The 13377-nt window shown below is 48.9% G+C and overlaps 1 protein-coding gene across 2 annotated transcripts; it reads right to left on the bottom strand.

Moving 5' to 3' along the window:
* Positions 1–182: 182 nt before the first annotated feature.
* On the bottom strand, positions 183–11748 carry STK38L (serine/threonine kinase 38 like). 2 transcript variants are annotated; one of them, XM_053465176.1, is made up of 14 exons: positions 11635–11748; positions 5461–5605; positions 5212–5263; positions 4581–4703; positions 4358–4441; positions 4079–4202; positions 3498–3652; positions 3028–3130; positions 2695–2756; positions 2182–2299; positions 1671–1794; positions 1155–1250; positions 641–732; positions 183–534 (listed from the first exon to the last, which is right to left on the bottom strand). In XM_053465176.1, exons 2-14 carry the CDS (start codon positions 5592–5594, stop codon positions 386–388), a joined length of 1416 nt encoding a protein of 471 aa, XP_053321151.1. In that variant the 5' UTR covers positions 5595–5605; positions 11635–11748; the 3' UTR covers positions 183–385. The 2 variants fall into 2 exon arrangements, with proteins under 2 accessions (XP_053321151.1, XP_053321153.1); XM_053465178.1 differs by having other exon boundaries at positions 183–513.
* Positions 11749–13377: the final 1629 nt, after the last annotated feature.

Below are 13377 nucleotides of genomic sequence, written 5' to 3'. Positions count from 1 at the left end.
GACGGCTGCCTCATCACTCCGTTAACGCAAACAACCGCCTGGCGCCCTACGGCAACCGTTTAATGAGCGCCGCCTTCTGGCCGTTGGCATGGGAACCGCGCAGGCACTTTTACAAAAAAACCAAAAAATAAAAATTAAAGTGCCTGTGCGTCCGGACCAGGCGATACCTCCCAAACCTTCTCTGTGATTGGCAGGCGCAGGAAGGGGGAGGGGCCGAGGCTGGAAGATGAGCCGGAATTCCGGAGGAAAGTCAGCAGAACCGGGATTGCCGACGGGCGGCGTGGCGTTTGCAGAGAAACCGATGAGCTCGAGTTCCTTTTTGCCGCAGCGAGTCCTGCATGGCGGATACCTGAGTAGCGTTTAGGTGAGAGCGCGGGGGGCGCGTTCATAGCTTCCCGGACTTCATGTATGACGGGATGGACCCCCGCTGCGTCAGACCCTCGAAGCGCTTGTACGTGTAGTTCAGGAAGACCCAGTCTTTGGATTTATAGTCCGGTTCCGTCGTATTCGGCACTGGAATAAACGACACAAATACTAATTTTTACAAGAAATGTGAATTGGTGAGAATTAAGAAAACGCCGGACCCCCCCACCTCCCCCCAGGGTAGCAATGAGCCCCCCCGCCCCGGCGTGTTACATACATGGCTGCAGGATGTCCGACTCCGGAAACTCGTCGAAATTGGACGTGTCGTCGATGCTTTTTATCTCGATGGTGATCGCCGCCGGCCTCTCTCTGGAATAAGAAATGAATCGCGCGTTAGAAACATTTCTATTCCGCCAGACACGCAACGTAACCGCTAACACGCTACATGCTTACTGCATGCCCACGGCACGGAATTAAATACCCCACGGTGGGTAAACCGACGCAGGAAGAAGAATAAACCCTCAGGAGGGCAGACATCACGGGGCGACTGGACGATCCAATCAGTGGGAGGCGCTGCTGAGCCCGATCCAGAAATGATACCCGAGAACCTCCGAGGGCAGGGAACCCGGAGCCCTCCCTTTTCTGGGGGAGCGGCTTTATTAAGGGGGTGTGGTTAGCCCCATATAGCAGAAAAGTGGGAGGGGAAATGGGCACAGGGTGGGCGTGGCTTAAAAGAGTTCTCAGCTATTAACATGAAGAAACCGTTCGGGTTTAGCGGATGATTTTTGTACCTTATGTGTCCCCAATCAACGCCTTCAAAGAAAGCATGCGTCTTAATCTCCTCCACGCTGTTGGAACCAATCCGATTCTCCGCGTCTGCGCAAAACCTGTCAAAAAATAATGAAATATCAGCGTTAGAATTAAGTTAGAATTTTTAACGATCCATAAAGTGTAATAACCAACATTTATTTTCCTTCATCGCCTTTATATCAAAAAAGGGGAGATGATCTAAAACTAGAGGGTCAGACGCTGAGATGTAATGCAAGGAAATTTTATGTTACTGAGAGAGTGGTAGAAAGTGGTGCTGCCTCCCAGCAGAAGTGGTAGAGGGTAATACAGTGAGGGTATTAAACATGCATGGGATAGACATACGGCTCCTGAATCTAAGGCGAGACCAACGACTGATTAAGGTTTGAGTCTTTACAGCAGGAGAAACGGGCGAGTAGACGGGGGCCGGATGGGGCCGATCTGCCGGCGGGTTCTGGGAAAAAGTAATTCTCCGAACTCTTTAAAAGATCCAAACTGACCTGAGAATCAAGTCCTTGGACTTTTCGGATATGGGCACCTCGGGAGGAAAGATCAGGGTCTCTTTCCAGTTCATGACTTTCCTATAAGTTTCTTGCGGCGTTTCGGAGCAGAACGGAGGATATCCTGGAATAACGCAGAACAAAGCGTGACGCCGGCCGCCATAAACAACAAACCCGCCAAACGCCAACAATACTCATCACTCTCATCGCTCCGAGGCCAGACAAAGCAACAGCCAGGGAGATAAAGAGTTAATAAAATACGTCGGGGAAATAAAGAGAAAAACAATGAAATTGCGATTTTATCTCCGCGGCTCTAACAATGGAACGGACCCCAGATGTGTTCATTCACCACAATAAACATCTTTATTTGCACCGTTAGAAGGGATATGATGTCATTTTACAAATACGCACCGGGGGGGGGCAACAGCAGCCGCTCTCCGAGGACCTGATCCAGCTGCTGGGGGGTTAATAGAGATCCATACAACAGGAAAAAAGAAGAGAATCCACTCACCGATCAGCATTTCGTACATAATGACGCCCAAGGACCACCAATCACACAGCTTGTTGTAGCCGTTCTGCATAAAAACCTCTGGGGCGATATAATCCGGGGTCCCCACGGTAGAGTACGCCTGGAACGATTAACCCAGACATATATTAAATAACCAGCTGCATGCTCCGAGCCTACTTTTACTTTACTGAGAGGGTGGTGGATAAATGGAGCAGCCTCCTAGAAGAAGTGGTAGAGGGCAATACAGTGAGGGTATTAAACATGCATGGGATAGACATACGGCTCCTGAATCTAAGACGAGACCAACGACTGATTAAGGTTTGAGTCTTTACAGCAGGATAGAGGGGCCGGATGGGGCCGATCTGCCGGTGGGGTCTATATTGCTACGTTTGTGCCGCGGAAATTCTGATTAATAAAAAGACGTCTTCGCCCCCAGCCCGTCACACGGAGCAAAACGATTAAAAACCTAGCGATTTAAAGAAAAAAGAAGAACGGTCCGGCCGGGGGTCCGCTTACCAGCTGCCGCCTGTTTTTCTTCCATGTTTCCGCCTTCCTCTTGGAGTTCATGTTCTGGAAAGCTGGTCAAAAAAAAAAAAAACATTTGGGTCAAAAACACAAATTTATGAAACAGTGGGAGAGAAAGTCCTTAAAATACATCAGAATTCCGTCCAAGAACCGGGGGGGTCTCGCGGTTACCGACGTCGGGTCGTCCGGGTTCAGGGAGCGGACATTCCCCCAACTTTACACCGAGACGTCGCCAACCGAGAGCGCCCACCCAACGCTCCCTTCCAACACGGACCGCGGCCAATACACCCCCTCGGGGCAATAATCACCGCGCCAGATACTCACTGAAGTCACTGGGGGGGTTGTGGGTGAGATTGCGGTAAAACTCTGTGCGATGAGCTTTCTTTAACCCCGTGCACAGCCCGAAATCCGAAAGCTTCACGTGACCCTTCGGGGAGAGATTGAGGAAAAGTCATTAGTATCCGAGGTTCAAAAATGATATTATAGACAGTCTTAGTGTGATTAAGACCGAGGCATTCTATTGTTCCCCACAGGCAGTATGATAAGGAGTCGGGGGGGGTTAGTAGATCGGGGGTCAGATAACAGAGCGAGAATCATACAAACGGCTGATATGCAGCTGCCTGAAAACTTTATATTATGGGGCAAAAACTACAACAAAAAGAGAACACAGCGAAAAATGTCTGAACACTGATTTTAATCATTAAATTTATGAGGGACAAACAATTTGGTGGGGGTTCCCCTCTAACAAAACAAAAAAAACGAAAGAAAAGTATAAATTGCGGTAAGAAGCGCACCTTGGCATCCAGTAACAGATTGTCCGGTTTGATGTCTCGGTGGATAAATCCCAGCTGATGAATGGCGTCGATGGCCAGCACCGTCTCCGCGATATAAAACTGCGTCTCCTCCTCGGTCAGAGTGTCCTTTTTCATCAACAGCGTCATCATGTCCCCTAACGGCGGTCCCCAAAAACATTCATATCAGGAAAACTCCAGCCGGTGACGAGGCATTCATCTTCTCTCCCCCCATCTCCTCTCTCCCTCATCCAGTGTGTCTCTCTCTTCTCCCCCCCCCTTCCCATCTCTCTCTTCTCTCCCCCTCTTTCCATCTCTCTCTTCTCTCCCCCATTCCCGTGTCTCTCTCTCTCTCTTCTCCCCCCCTTACCGTCTCTCTCTCCTCTCCCCCATTCCCGTGTCTCTCTCTCTCTCCCCCCCTTTCCATCTCTCTCTTCTCTCCCCCATTCCCGTGTCTCTCTCTTCTCTCCCCCACCAAGCCGGACCCATCGAGTCCCCTTAGTCTTCCCCGATCCCCTTTATCCCGTCGTATTTTGACGGCTCTTATTCTCAGATAATACGCAGCCGGCGGCGTCTGCCGTTACCTCCCGGCAGGAACTCCATGATAAGGTAAAGGTTCCTCTTGTCTTGGAAGCTGTAGAACATTTTCACCACCCAGGCGCCGTCTGCTTCTACTAATATATCGCGCTCCGCTCGTATGTGGGCCACCTATAACGGGAGATAATATAACGCGGGATCCGTATTATTTAATTATCGCAGACCCCGGTGCTGCCGGTGCCGAGGTTACAACGTTTCGCGTTACAAAGGAAAGAAGAACTTCTTCCGATACATTCTTTAATTGGGGCGTTCGCGGCGCCGCTCACCTGTTCTTTTTCCAACATATCGGCTTTCCTGAGGATCTTCATCGCGTAGATGTGACCGGTGTCTTTCTTCTGGACAAGACGCACCTACAAAAAAAAAATGTACAGGCGAAAACTATTAAAAAATATTATTTTCTTATTCGGATTTAACCCTTTCTAAAATCAGGGGGTCGCCAGGCATCGCCCGCTGAAAACCTCCCCTAAAGGCGAGCGCGCAGAGACCGACCTCTCCGAACGCCCCCCTGCCGATGACCTTCAGCGATTCGAAGTCGTCCAGACCCAGCCTGGTTCTCTTGAGACGCAGGAATTCCGTTTCCTTCCGAGCGTGCTGCGAGCGACGTAATTTTTTCTGAGGATTAAATATGGGGTTAATTAACACTTCGCTACCCAGGTGCGATTAAAAAAAAAATACTCAATGTCATCTGTATCTACAAATAGAAGAAATTAAACAAATACTAAAATTAAGAGGCTTTCCTTAAACACGTCGGCTCCGCGCATGGACGGTCCGCATATTCCGGATGAGCCAAAGTAGAAGCAAGCGATGAAAGACAGAAACTACACGGATTCCCAATACCCAGAACCTTCTATATGATTATTTATTATATATTTTTATAGGCTCCATGGGAAAGGACTGATGTGCAGGTCGTGTCTGAAACTTTCTGGGATATACTTTTCAAACACTAGGGGGCAGCCTACTGCTAGGAAAAGGGCGCCCACAATGACATCCGCCAGTCATGCGGCTGAAACGCCAACCGCATCATGGACGTTCGGTTGGCCACATTAAAACAGGGGTGAAAATAAACCGCAGTCACCACGAACGGAGAGAAACTCAATGACAATAATAACAAAGGATTAACCTCTTCATCGCCCAGACCCTCCTCATCCATGGCGATCTCCAGCTTTTTCTGTCTGTAAGGAGGAGAAAAAAAATGTACATTAATGGATTGTCATTCAAATGAAAATGTGCATGCGGGCGCATTAAACGGTACAGATGACATGCATGTTTGTAGCGGAAGATCAGCGGTCCGTGTTAACTCGCCGCCCCCCAGAGGTTTTAATAAAAGCGACGTCTCCCCTCCGTCCCCGACGCGCCCGTCAGGCAGTACCGTGTCTCCCGCTCCTCGTGCTGTAGGATCAAGTTGCTGTAGAACGTTTCTAACGTGAGTTTGGCGACGGTGACCCTCTCCCTGGTGTGGTTACTCATTGGAAAGGACGTGGCGTTCCCAGCCGTCATCGCCATAGTAACAAACTCTGAAAACACGAAATATAGCCAATTAGTCAAAAAAAAAACAATATTACTAACTGTCCAGCCGGATATTATAAGCGAAATAAAACCGTAAAACGCAGTTTAATTTAAATTCAGAGTGGGGGTTCAGTAACCGATCCGATTATCAGAACCGCGGGAAGGATTCCACCCGCAGCAACAAACACAGGTTCAGCTACAATGTAACACCGCGAGCGCCTGCGCCACCCTTTGGGTTACGGCTCGCAATGCTCAGCAAATGCGTTAAAAACCACCTTATGATATATTTTAGCAGCTGACGCGTTTCGCCTCCGGCTAGGGACATTTTTTTTATACTTCATATAAAGTTTACAGACTATATATATATATATATTTTTCATATTAATAAGACGGGATTTGGTATAAAGGGAGCTGGCGTTTTCTGCTGCGATAATATAACAAAAAAAAACATCCCGCAAAAGAGGGTCCAGTAAAAAATTCCGGGTCCGTTTTGATGAATTATTAAAATCGCCGTATATAAAGGTCTTCCGGCGGCCGTAATGCGCGGCTCGTATAGATCGCCACTCTGGACACATAAAGCATCACATGCAGGATACACAGGAATGTAAAGCAAACGTGTCACTGCCGTGTAAATCCAGGAATGTAACCGGCTGGGGTGTGACGGGATCTGTCACCAGCCTGACATACAACATAAAACATGTGTTTACTTACAGCGACGCGTTAAACGACACCTCGAGCAGATGAGAGCGAGCGAGCGCTCAGCATTACCTGCGCAATATTATTATTATTTATTGTTTTATATAGCGCCATCATATTCCACAGCGCTGTACAACGGGTAGACAGGACATAACAAGTAGCATGTAACATTACAATATGACAACAGGTGAGAAGGGCCCGGCGCACAGGAGCTTACAATCATCCGTGCCGAGTACAGCTTATTTCATATAAACAGTAAATATATAAATAATAAATATAATTAAGCGAAAGAAAATATATTTTGAGTGGTTATTTTCTGCTCGGTAACCGGTGCGCCTGCGCAGAACCCGGCAGGATCCATCCAGGAATTCCTACAGCAGGATGACGGGACGTTCCCAGACTGCCGGGATCAGGCCGAGGTCAGACGGCTCCACAAAACCCAACGGCTGGCAAAACATCAGAGAAACGGTGGAAACGGGGAATGTAACCCACGAGAACCCTCACCAAGTGACATCTGGAGCTATTTTCATAGCAGAGCAGAGAGAAAGGGCCGGCGGGGGCCAAGCAGGAGCGGCTTCGGGTTTAATATCTCTAAACTTTAGAACAGCGGTGGGCTGGATTACAGAGACGCTCTAATTCCCTTTAACGCACGAGACAGCTGACCGGTCCCTTTAAATGTTCGGGGGATCCCTCCTGCAAATGCGGCAGAAGCCCTCCACGTGCATCGGACCCTCTCCCTCCTACCCAGCTATTTACCATGTGGGGGACGCGTTACTCCAGCTTGTCACCAGCCAGTGGCACCAAACCGTGAACTATGCCTGGGGAATCCTGCTGCAGTTTTGGAGCTGCAGCTTCTCTCTAAGTTTTTTTGGCATATTTTTATCCACGCGGGGCGGTCTTCTCAGCGAGGATTTCTAGCAAGCGGCTCTCATCTTTATCCAGCAGCGAGGAATGTATTTTTGTGACGGGGGGGGCAGGTCTGGAGCACCAGAGCTTACAGTCAAAAGCAGACAGGGAAAGACACCAACATAGGTAATAGAAAAATAAAATAAAAACGTCCCTCATTGAGAAAGGTGGCAAACGCAGAGCCATCGGAACCAACGGGCCCCGCGAACGGCAGAACGTGGCATCGCTCATAACATCAACAACAAAACGACGCGCGGGGCTTCCTCTTTAAGAACTGGGGGGCAAACGAGGCCACGGATTAGCGACTCTCCATCTTTATCGCGGCAACTCGTGGAAGTATGAGTGTTGTATTACTCCTCCACCGGGCATCAGCTGCTCCCTGGGCCATGTCTAATAATACACACAATATGGGCACTACGGCGGGGGCAAATACCAGGGTACAGAGCAATTACCCCGAACGGCATGATAACGGGTACAATGTGCCTGCCCCGTGCCACGTCTGGTATTTAAAGCCCCCTTGGGTTTCCCGGGGGGGGGGGGATAGCGTGATGCAGCGTGTTGCACATCACCCGGCGCCGTTACACCGTCTGGGCTCGCTGCGACCGAAGGCGCGAGATAAACTCGGAACAAGCAGCGTCCGGCTTTAAGGAGTTCAAGTATTTACCAAACTTATGGTTTATAGAATGAAACGTCGTTATTCCCGGCGCGGAATCAGCCCGTAACATCGTACCTCTTTGTAACAAAAGATCCTTAACGTTTGTAAACAAAGAAGAGAAACATGAATTCAGAATCAACATCGCTTTTTATATCTTTCAGACAAAAATCTTAGAATGGGAGAAAAACGCCCAGAAAACAATATTTAAAAAAAAATAAAAAAAAAAAAAAAAAAAGAGATTAACAATTTGTGTATAAAAAAAAATTACCCAAGAGAAATCGTTACAGAAAATAACCACAAAAGGGAAGGGACGTCTCGTGCGGGCGGAAAGCGGGGGCAGCGAGCCTCCGGACCCACCGGGGCATTTACACCCCGGGGCTTCCATCCGGCTCGCACTGGGCTTTAGGCTACAGGCCGGTTCATGTACGTTGGGGGCTACCTGACTTAAATGGCGCCCTCGGCAAACGACTTGCTCGCCCACCCCGATCCAGACGCTGCTATCGGTATATTAAGCGATCGGCGTCCCAGGAATCTCTCGGTCGGGTGGCACAGACCGGTCACAGACTAAATTAGAAGCTCCATAAAACACTCTGAATACCCCCGGCCGGCCGAGCCAAAGTCTCACTTTCCATCCCGACCCTAAAGAATCTCCCATTAATCACAGAAGCAGCGAGACGCACGTAATAACAACAGACGAAACGTCATTCCATTCACTAACGAGTCTCGGGCTTGGGAAACAAAGTCTTTGAGTTATTACAAAAGTTATTCTACTGGGAGGCTGTTCCACGTACCTACTACCCTCTCAGTAAAGTAAAAAAACAATAACGTGCACACAATCCGGCCCCAAAACGTCAACCTCCACCGCCGGATCGTCATCAAACAGACGGTGCCGGCGAGGATAGCCGCTGATCCCAGGCGAGTTTCGGCGGCGGGGTGTCACGGCCAACAAGGAACGGTGAATTATCCCGCCCCGACACCTGTGTTAAACAGCTGTGGTGTTGTATCGGGAGGAGGGCTACGCGCCGAAACATCTGTGTTTGCCGAACAAGCAAAAGGAAGCCAACCCGACCCCCCCCCCCGTGCTCAAATTAACTTTTCACACTCATTCTCACTTTGGGGTCAATAAAGGCTTTTGAAACGTCGGGCGAGCCGCAGGGAAACAATGGAACAGTCAGGGCGAGTCACCAACGGCATCGTTATTTATATTTTATTGTGCGAAAAAGCTGATTTTATGGCAAAAAAGCAAACTTTCAACCCTGTGAAAACGTGCAATCTTTCCTGGCTATGTTGTATGATTTAAAGGGACAGAGTGCCATTCCCGGCCCCCGAAGATGAACGCATTCCGTCAGAGCCAAGCCGGAGCCACCCGGAGGTGAGAATACCACGTGTCGATAAACAAGTTACCCGGAACACACCTCCTGCAGGGCAAATAACCGGGGGGGGGGGATTCAGCAGAAGCCCCCCACAGGTTTCCAAAGGGAACTCAGCAGGAATTTAAAGCGACCTCTCAGCTATCATAATGTGTTAAAGCGCAGACCGGCCCCTTCCGGCCCCCGTCTAGTCTCCCGTTTCTCCTGTAAAGACTCAAGCCTTAATCAGTCGTTGGTCTTATCTTTTTTTTAAAGTGGGCTCCTTGCCGCACGTATTCCTTACACAGAGACCCCCGGAGACACGAGACCCCCGGAGACAGGAGACCCCCGGAGACAGGAGACCCCTGGAGACAGGAGACCCCCGGAGACAGGAGACCCCCGGAGACAGGAGACGGCAGCCTGGGATACGACGGAAAAGTCATTAATATTACATTTTCCCGGGAACGCGGTAACGAGCCCCGGCTCCTCATTACCAAATGTAAAGGGTCGCTTTAATCTGCATTTAGTCACCGTGCCCGGTCTCATCACTCCCATCCGTGGAGAAAACACTAAGCTGGTATTATTAAAAATATACAAATATATAGAAGTCGCGTGAAACACAAACAGAGCGCCCAGGCTCTGCCGGATACATTGTCACATGGGGTTTCGGGGTGAAATAAACCGTATCAGACTGCCAGGTTCATATTAAACATTTACATTTTTACTTTCAGTCACACGGACTGAAAAGAAGGGGCCGGGCGGCGGAGTCCTTTAGGTGTCCGGCCAGTTAAACCAAATACCGCACCAAATCCCATCTGGAGGGGGAGGTGCAGCTCAGAGAACAAGAAACGCACACATCGTATGACATCACTCGCAACAACTTCAAAACACACCGAGCCGTGACTCGCGGTAATTATGTCATTACAGACGGCGGACGTCTCGTGGAATCAGCGCGGGTAACAAATAACTGCCCAATCAGAACAGCGCTGCGGAGTTTGCCGGCGCTTAATAAATAAAAGGTAATAAATACATTTTACGGGGCGAGGGGGATAAACAAGAATAATGAAGTTATAATATACCCCAAAAAATGACAAATTCCAGAGAAACGTCACCGGGCATCACATCTGCCCCAGGTACTGCCCCACGGGCGATAGATATAGCACAGTATAGAGAGTGATACATGAACTACCTACAGATATACAGTACAGTATACAGGGAGCTGCCTATAGATATATCATACAGTGCAGTATACAGGGAGCTGCCTATAGATATATCATACAGTACAGTATACAGGGAGCTGCCTATAGATATATCATACAGTGCATTATACAGGGAGCTGCCTATAGATATTATATGGTGCAGTATACAGGGAGCTGCCTATAGATATATCATACAGTACAGTATACAGGGAGCTGCCTATAGATATATCATACAGTGCATTATACAGGGAGCTGCCTATAGATATTATATGGTGCAGTATACAGGGAGCTGCCTATAGATATATCATACAGTACAGTATACAGGGAGCTGCCTATAGATATATCATACAGTGCATTATACAGGGAGCTGCCTATAGATATTATATGGTGCAGTATACAGGGAGCTGCCTATAGATATATCATACAGTGCAGTATACAGGGAGCTGCCTATAGATATATCATTCAGTGCAGTATACAGGGAGCTGCCTATAGATATATTATACAGTACAGTATACAGGGAGCTGCCTATAGATATATCATTCAGTGCAGTATACAGGGAGCTGCCTATAGAGATATCATACAGTGCAGTATACAGGGAGCTGCCTATAGATATATCATACAGTGCAGTATACAGGGAGCTGCCTATAGATATATCATACAGTGCAGTATACAGGGAGCTGCCTATAGATATATCATACAGTGCAGTATACAGGGAGCTGCCTATAGATATATCATACAGTGCAGTATACAGGGAGCTGCCTATAGATATATCATACAGTGCATTATACAGGGAGCTGCCTATAGATATATCATACAGTGCAGTATACAGGGAGCTGCCTATAGATATATCATACAGTGCAGTATACAGGGAGCTGCCTATAGATATATCATTCAGTGCAGTATACAGGGAGCTGCCTATAGAGATATCATACAGTGCAGTATACAGGGAGCTGCCTATAGAGATATCATACAGTGCAGTATACAGGGAGCTGCCTATAGATATATCATTCAGTGCAGTATACAGGGAGCTGCCTATAGATATATCATACAGTGCAGTATACAGGGAGCTGCCTATAGATATATCATACAGTGCAGTATACAGGGAGCTGCCTATAGATATTGTACAGTATACAGGGAGCTGCCTATAGATATTATACGGCAGAGACAACAAGGAGCTGCCTAAAGATATTACACGGTACAGTATATAGACAAAAGACTTTACTCCCCGGTACCTGCTGTCGCTGAGTCCCGGCCCCGGAGCCCCCTCTCGCCGTGTCCTCCCGCTGCACCAGCACTCGGCTTCCCCAAGTCTCGCGAGATCTCCGCACCTGTCTCCCGAACCCTGCCCATCGGCTCACACCCACAGCCTGACACGATCAGACCACGCCCAGCACGGCTGTCAGCTCCGCAGCGGACCTGACATCACTTGGAAGGAGGACCAATCACCTGCCAGTCCGCCTGCCGTGAATGTTGGCTGGCACACAGTGCCGAAGGAATCCTATGCACACGAGACACAAACTCAACTGCAGTTCGGGGCCTGCTACATAAATAACGTAGCGAAAACAGTCTGCTGCACATTTATCGCTATTACAGCAATGGACTGACTCCACTAATACTGCTAGAGATGGAATTTTACATTAATTGCCAACCAACGTGAGCGGCTCTAGTATTTAGTATTCTCCCCAGCCTTTCAAAATCCCCGATCTTTATTAACACTGACAATAATGCGTTACAGGAGGATGCTGAGGGATTGTGTAATAACTGCAGGGAAACCAGATTATAAAAATTATAATAAACACAATTCAGACCATGAAAATATATACTTCCTTCTCTGCCAGCAGTCCCATTATTATTATTATTATTATTATTATTATTATTATTATTATTATTATTCATTGATAATAATAAATAGTAATAATATTTAAGGCCAACTAAAACTTGGATGCTGTGCGTGGAAACCAGTGGCAGGATTGACATGCGCGGCGAGGGTCTGAAACCTGGGAAAAGTAAATAAAAACCGCCGACACTGATAGCAAACTGTGAATTCCTTCCTTAGCGGAGAGATAAGACGCGAGCGGCTGTGTACTCGGTGCTGTACTCATCGGCTGAGCTAATTATATACTCGTGTTTGCCGAGGGAGGAACGGTCCTGACAGCCGCGAGGATACAAAACATACCGTGCCGCTGCGCATTCGCAGGCGGGGGCTACAGTACCAGAGCTGCCCCGTCGCCCCCAGAGCTGCTCAGCATCCCCGCTAGGCATTCCCCTCTTCCCACGTCGGACCCCGGCTCATAAACTTGTGTTTGGCCGGAAAAGTCTCCATCTTGCCATTGTACATGCGTGCGATACTCACCGCCGGCCAGCTCTAGCCCCGGCTTGTGCGAGAGTTCCAGGGGGTCTAATGAGACCGCCTGCGCTCTCTTCGGTTTCTGTTATATCGGCACGAGAAGTCGGCCCTTCATATCGCAGACAAACTGTGCAGCTCTACTGCAAACTCCCGCGTTAGTGAATACACCCCGCCGGAGGTCAGGGCAGGCAGCAGACGGGGGGGCACTGCGGACCACGCTGAGCCTGACGCCACGTGCCACGAATGTACCGGCCAGCACGTTCGGTGACAGCGTCCATCCACCGGGGCCGGTGTAACACACACACCTCATATACAAGTCCGGCAACTGACGGCTCCATTGCACTGGCTGCCATGGCAACTGCTCCACTTCACAACCCCTGACCCCACGCAGCCCCACAACAGCTTTAAGAGAGCGCAAAACGAGAGGACGCACCCCCGGCCTCCCGACTCGCCACGGAGCGCAAGCCTGCTGGCCGAGGATGCCCCGAAGATCACAACATTCCGAAAAAAGCCTTTTTTTTTTGGTTACAAATAATTTCCCCCCTGAACGTCCCGTAAAGGGTTAATAGCGATTACTTGCTACGTGGTTACTTTTTCCTCCCCCTCCTAGTAAATTGAGCCGTTTGGC

The sequence above is a fragment of the Spea bombifrons genome, chromosome 4 (assembly GCF_027358695.1).
Source record: "Spea bombifrons isolate aSpeBom1 chromosome 4, aSpeBom1.2.pri, whole genome shotgun sequence".
Taxonomy (NCBI): domain Eukaryota; kingdom Metazoa; phylum Chordata; class Amphibia; order Anura; family Pelobatidae; genus Spea; species Spea bombifrons.
The sequence above is the reverse complement of the archived record's forward strand: the minus strand, read 5'-3'. Positions and strand labels throughout refer to the sequence as shown.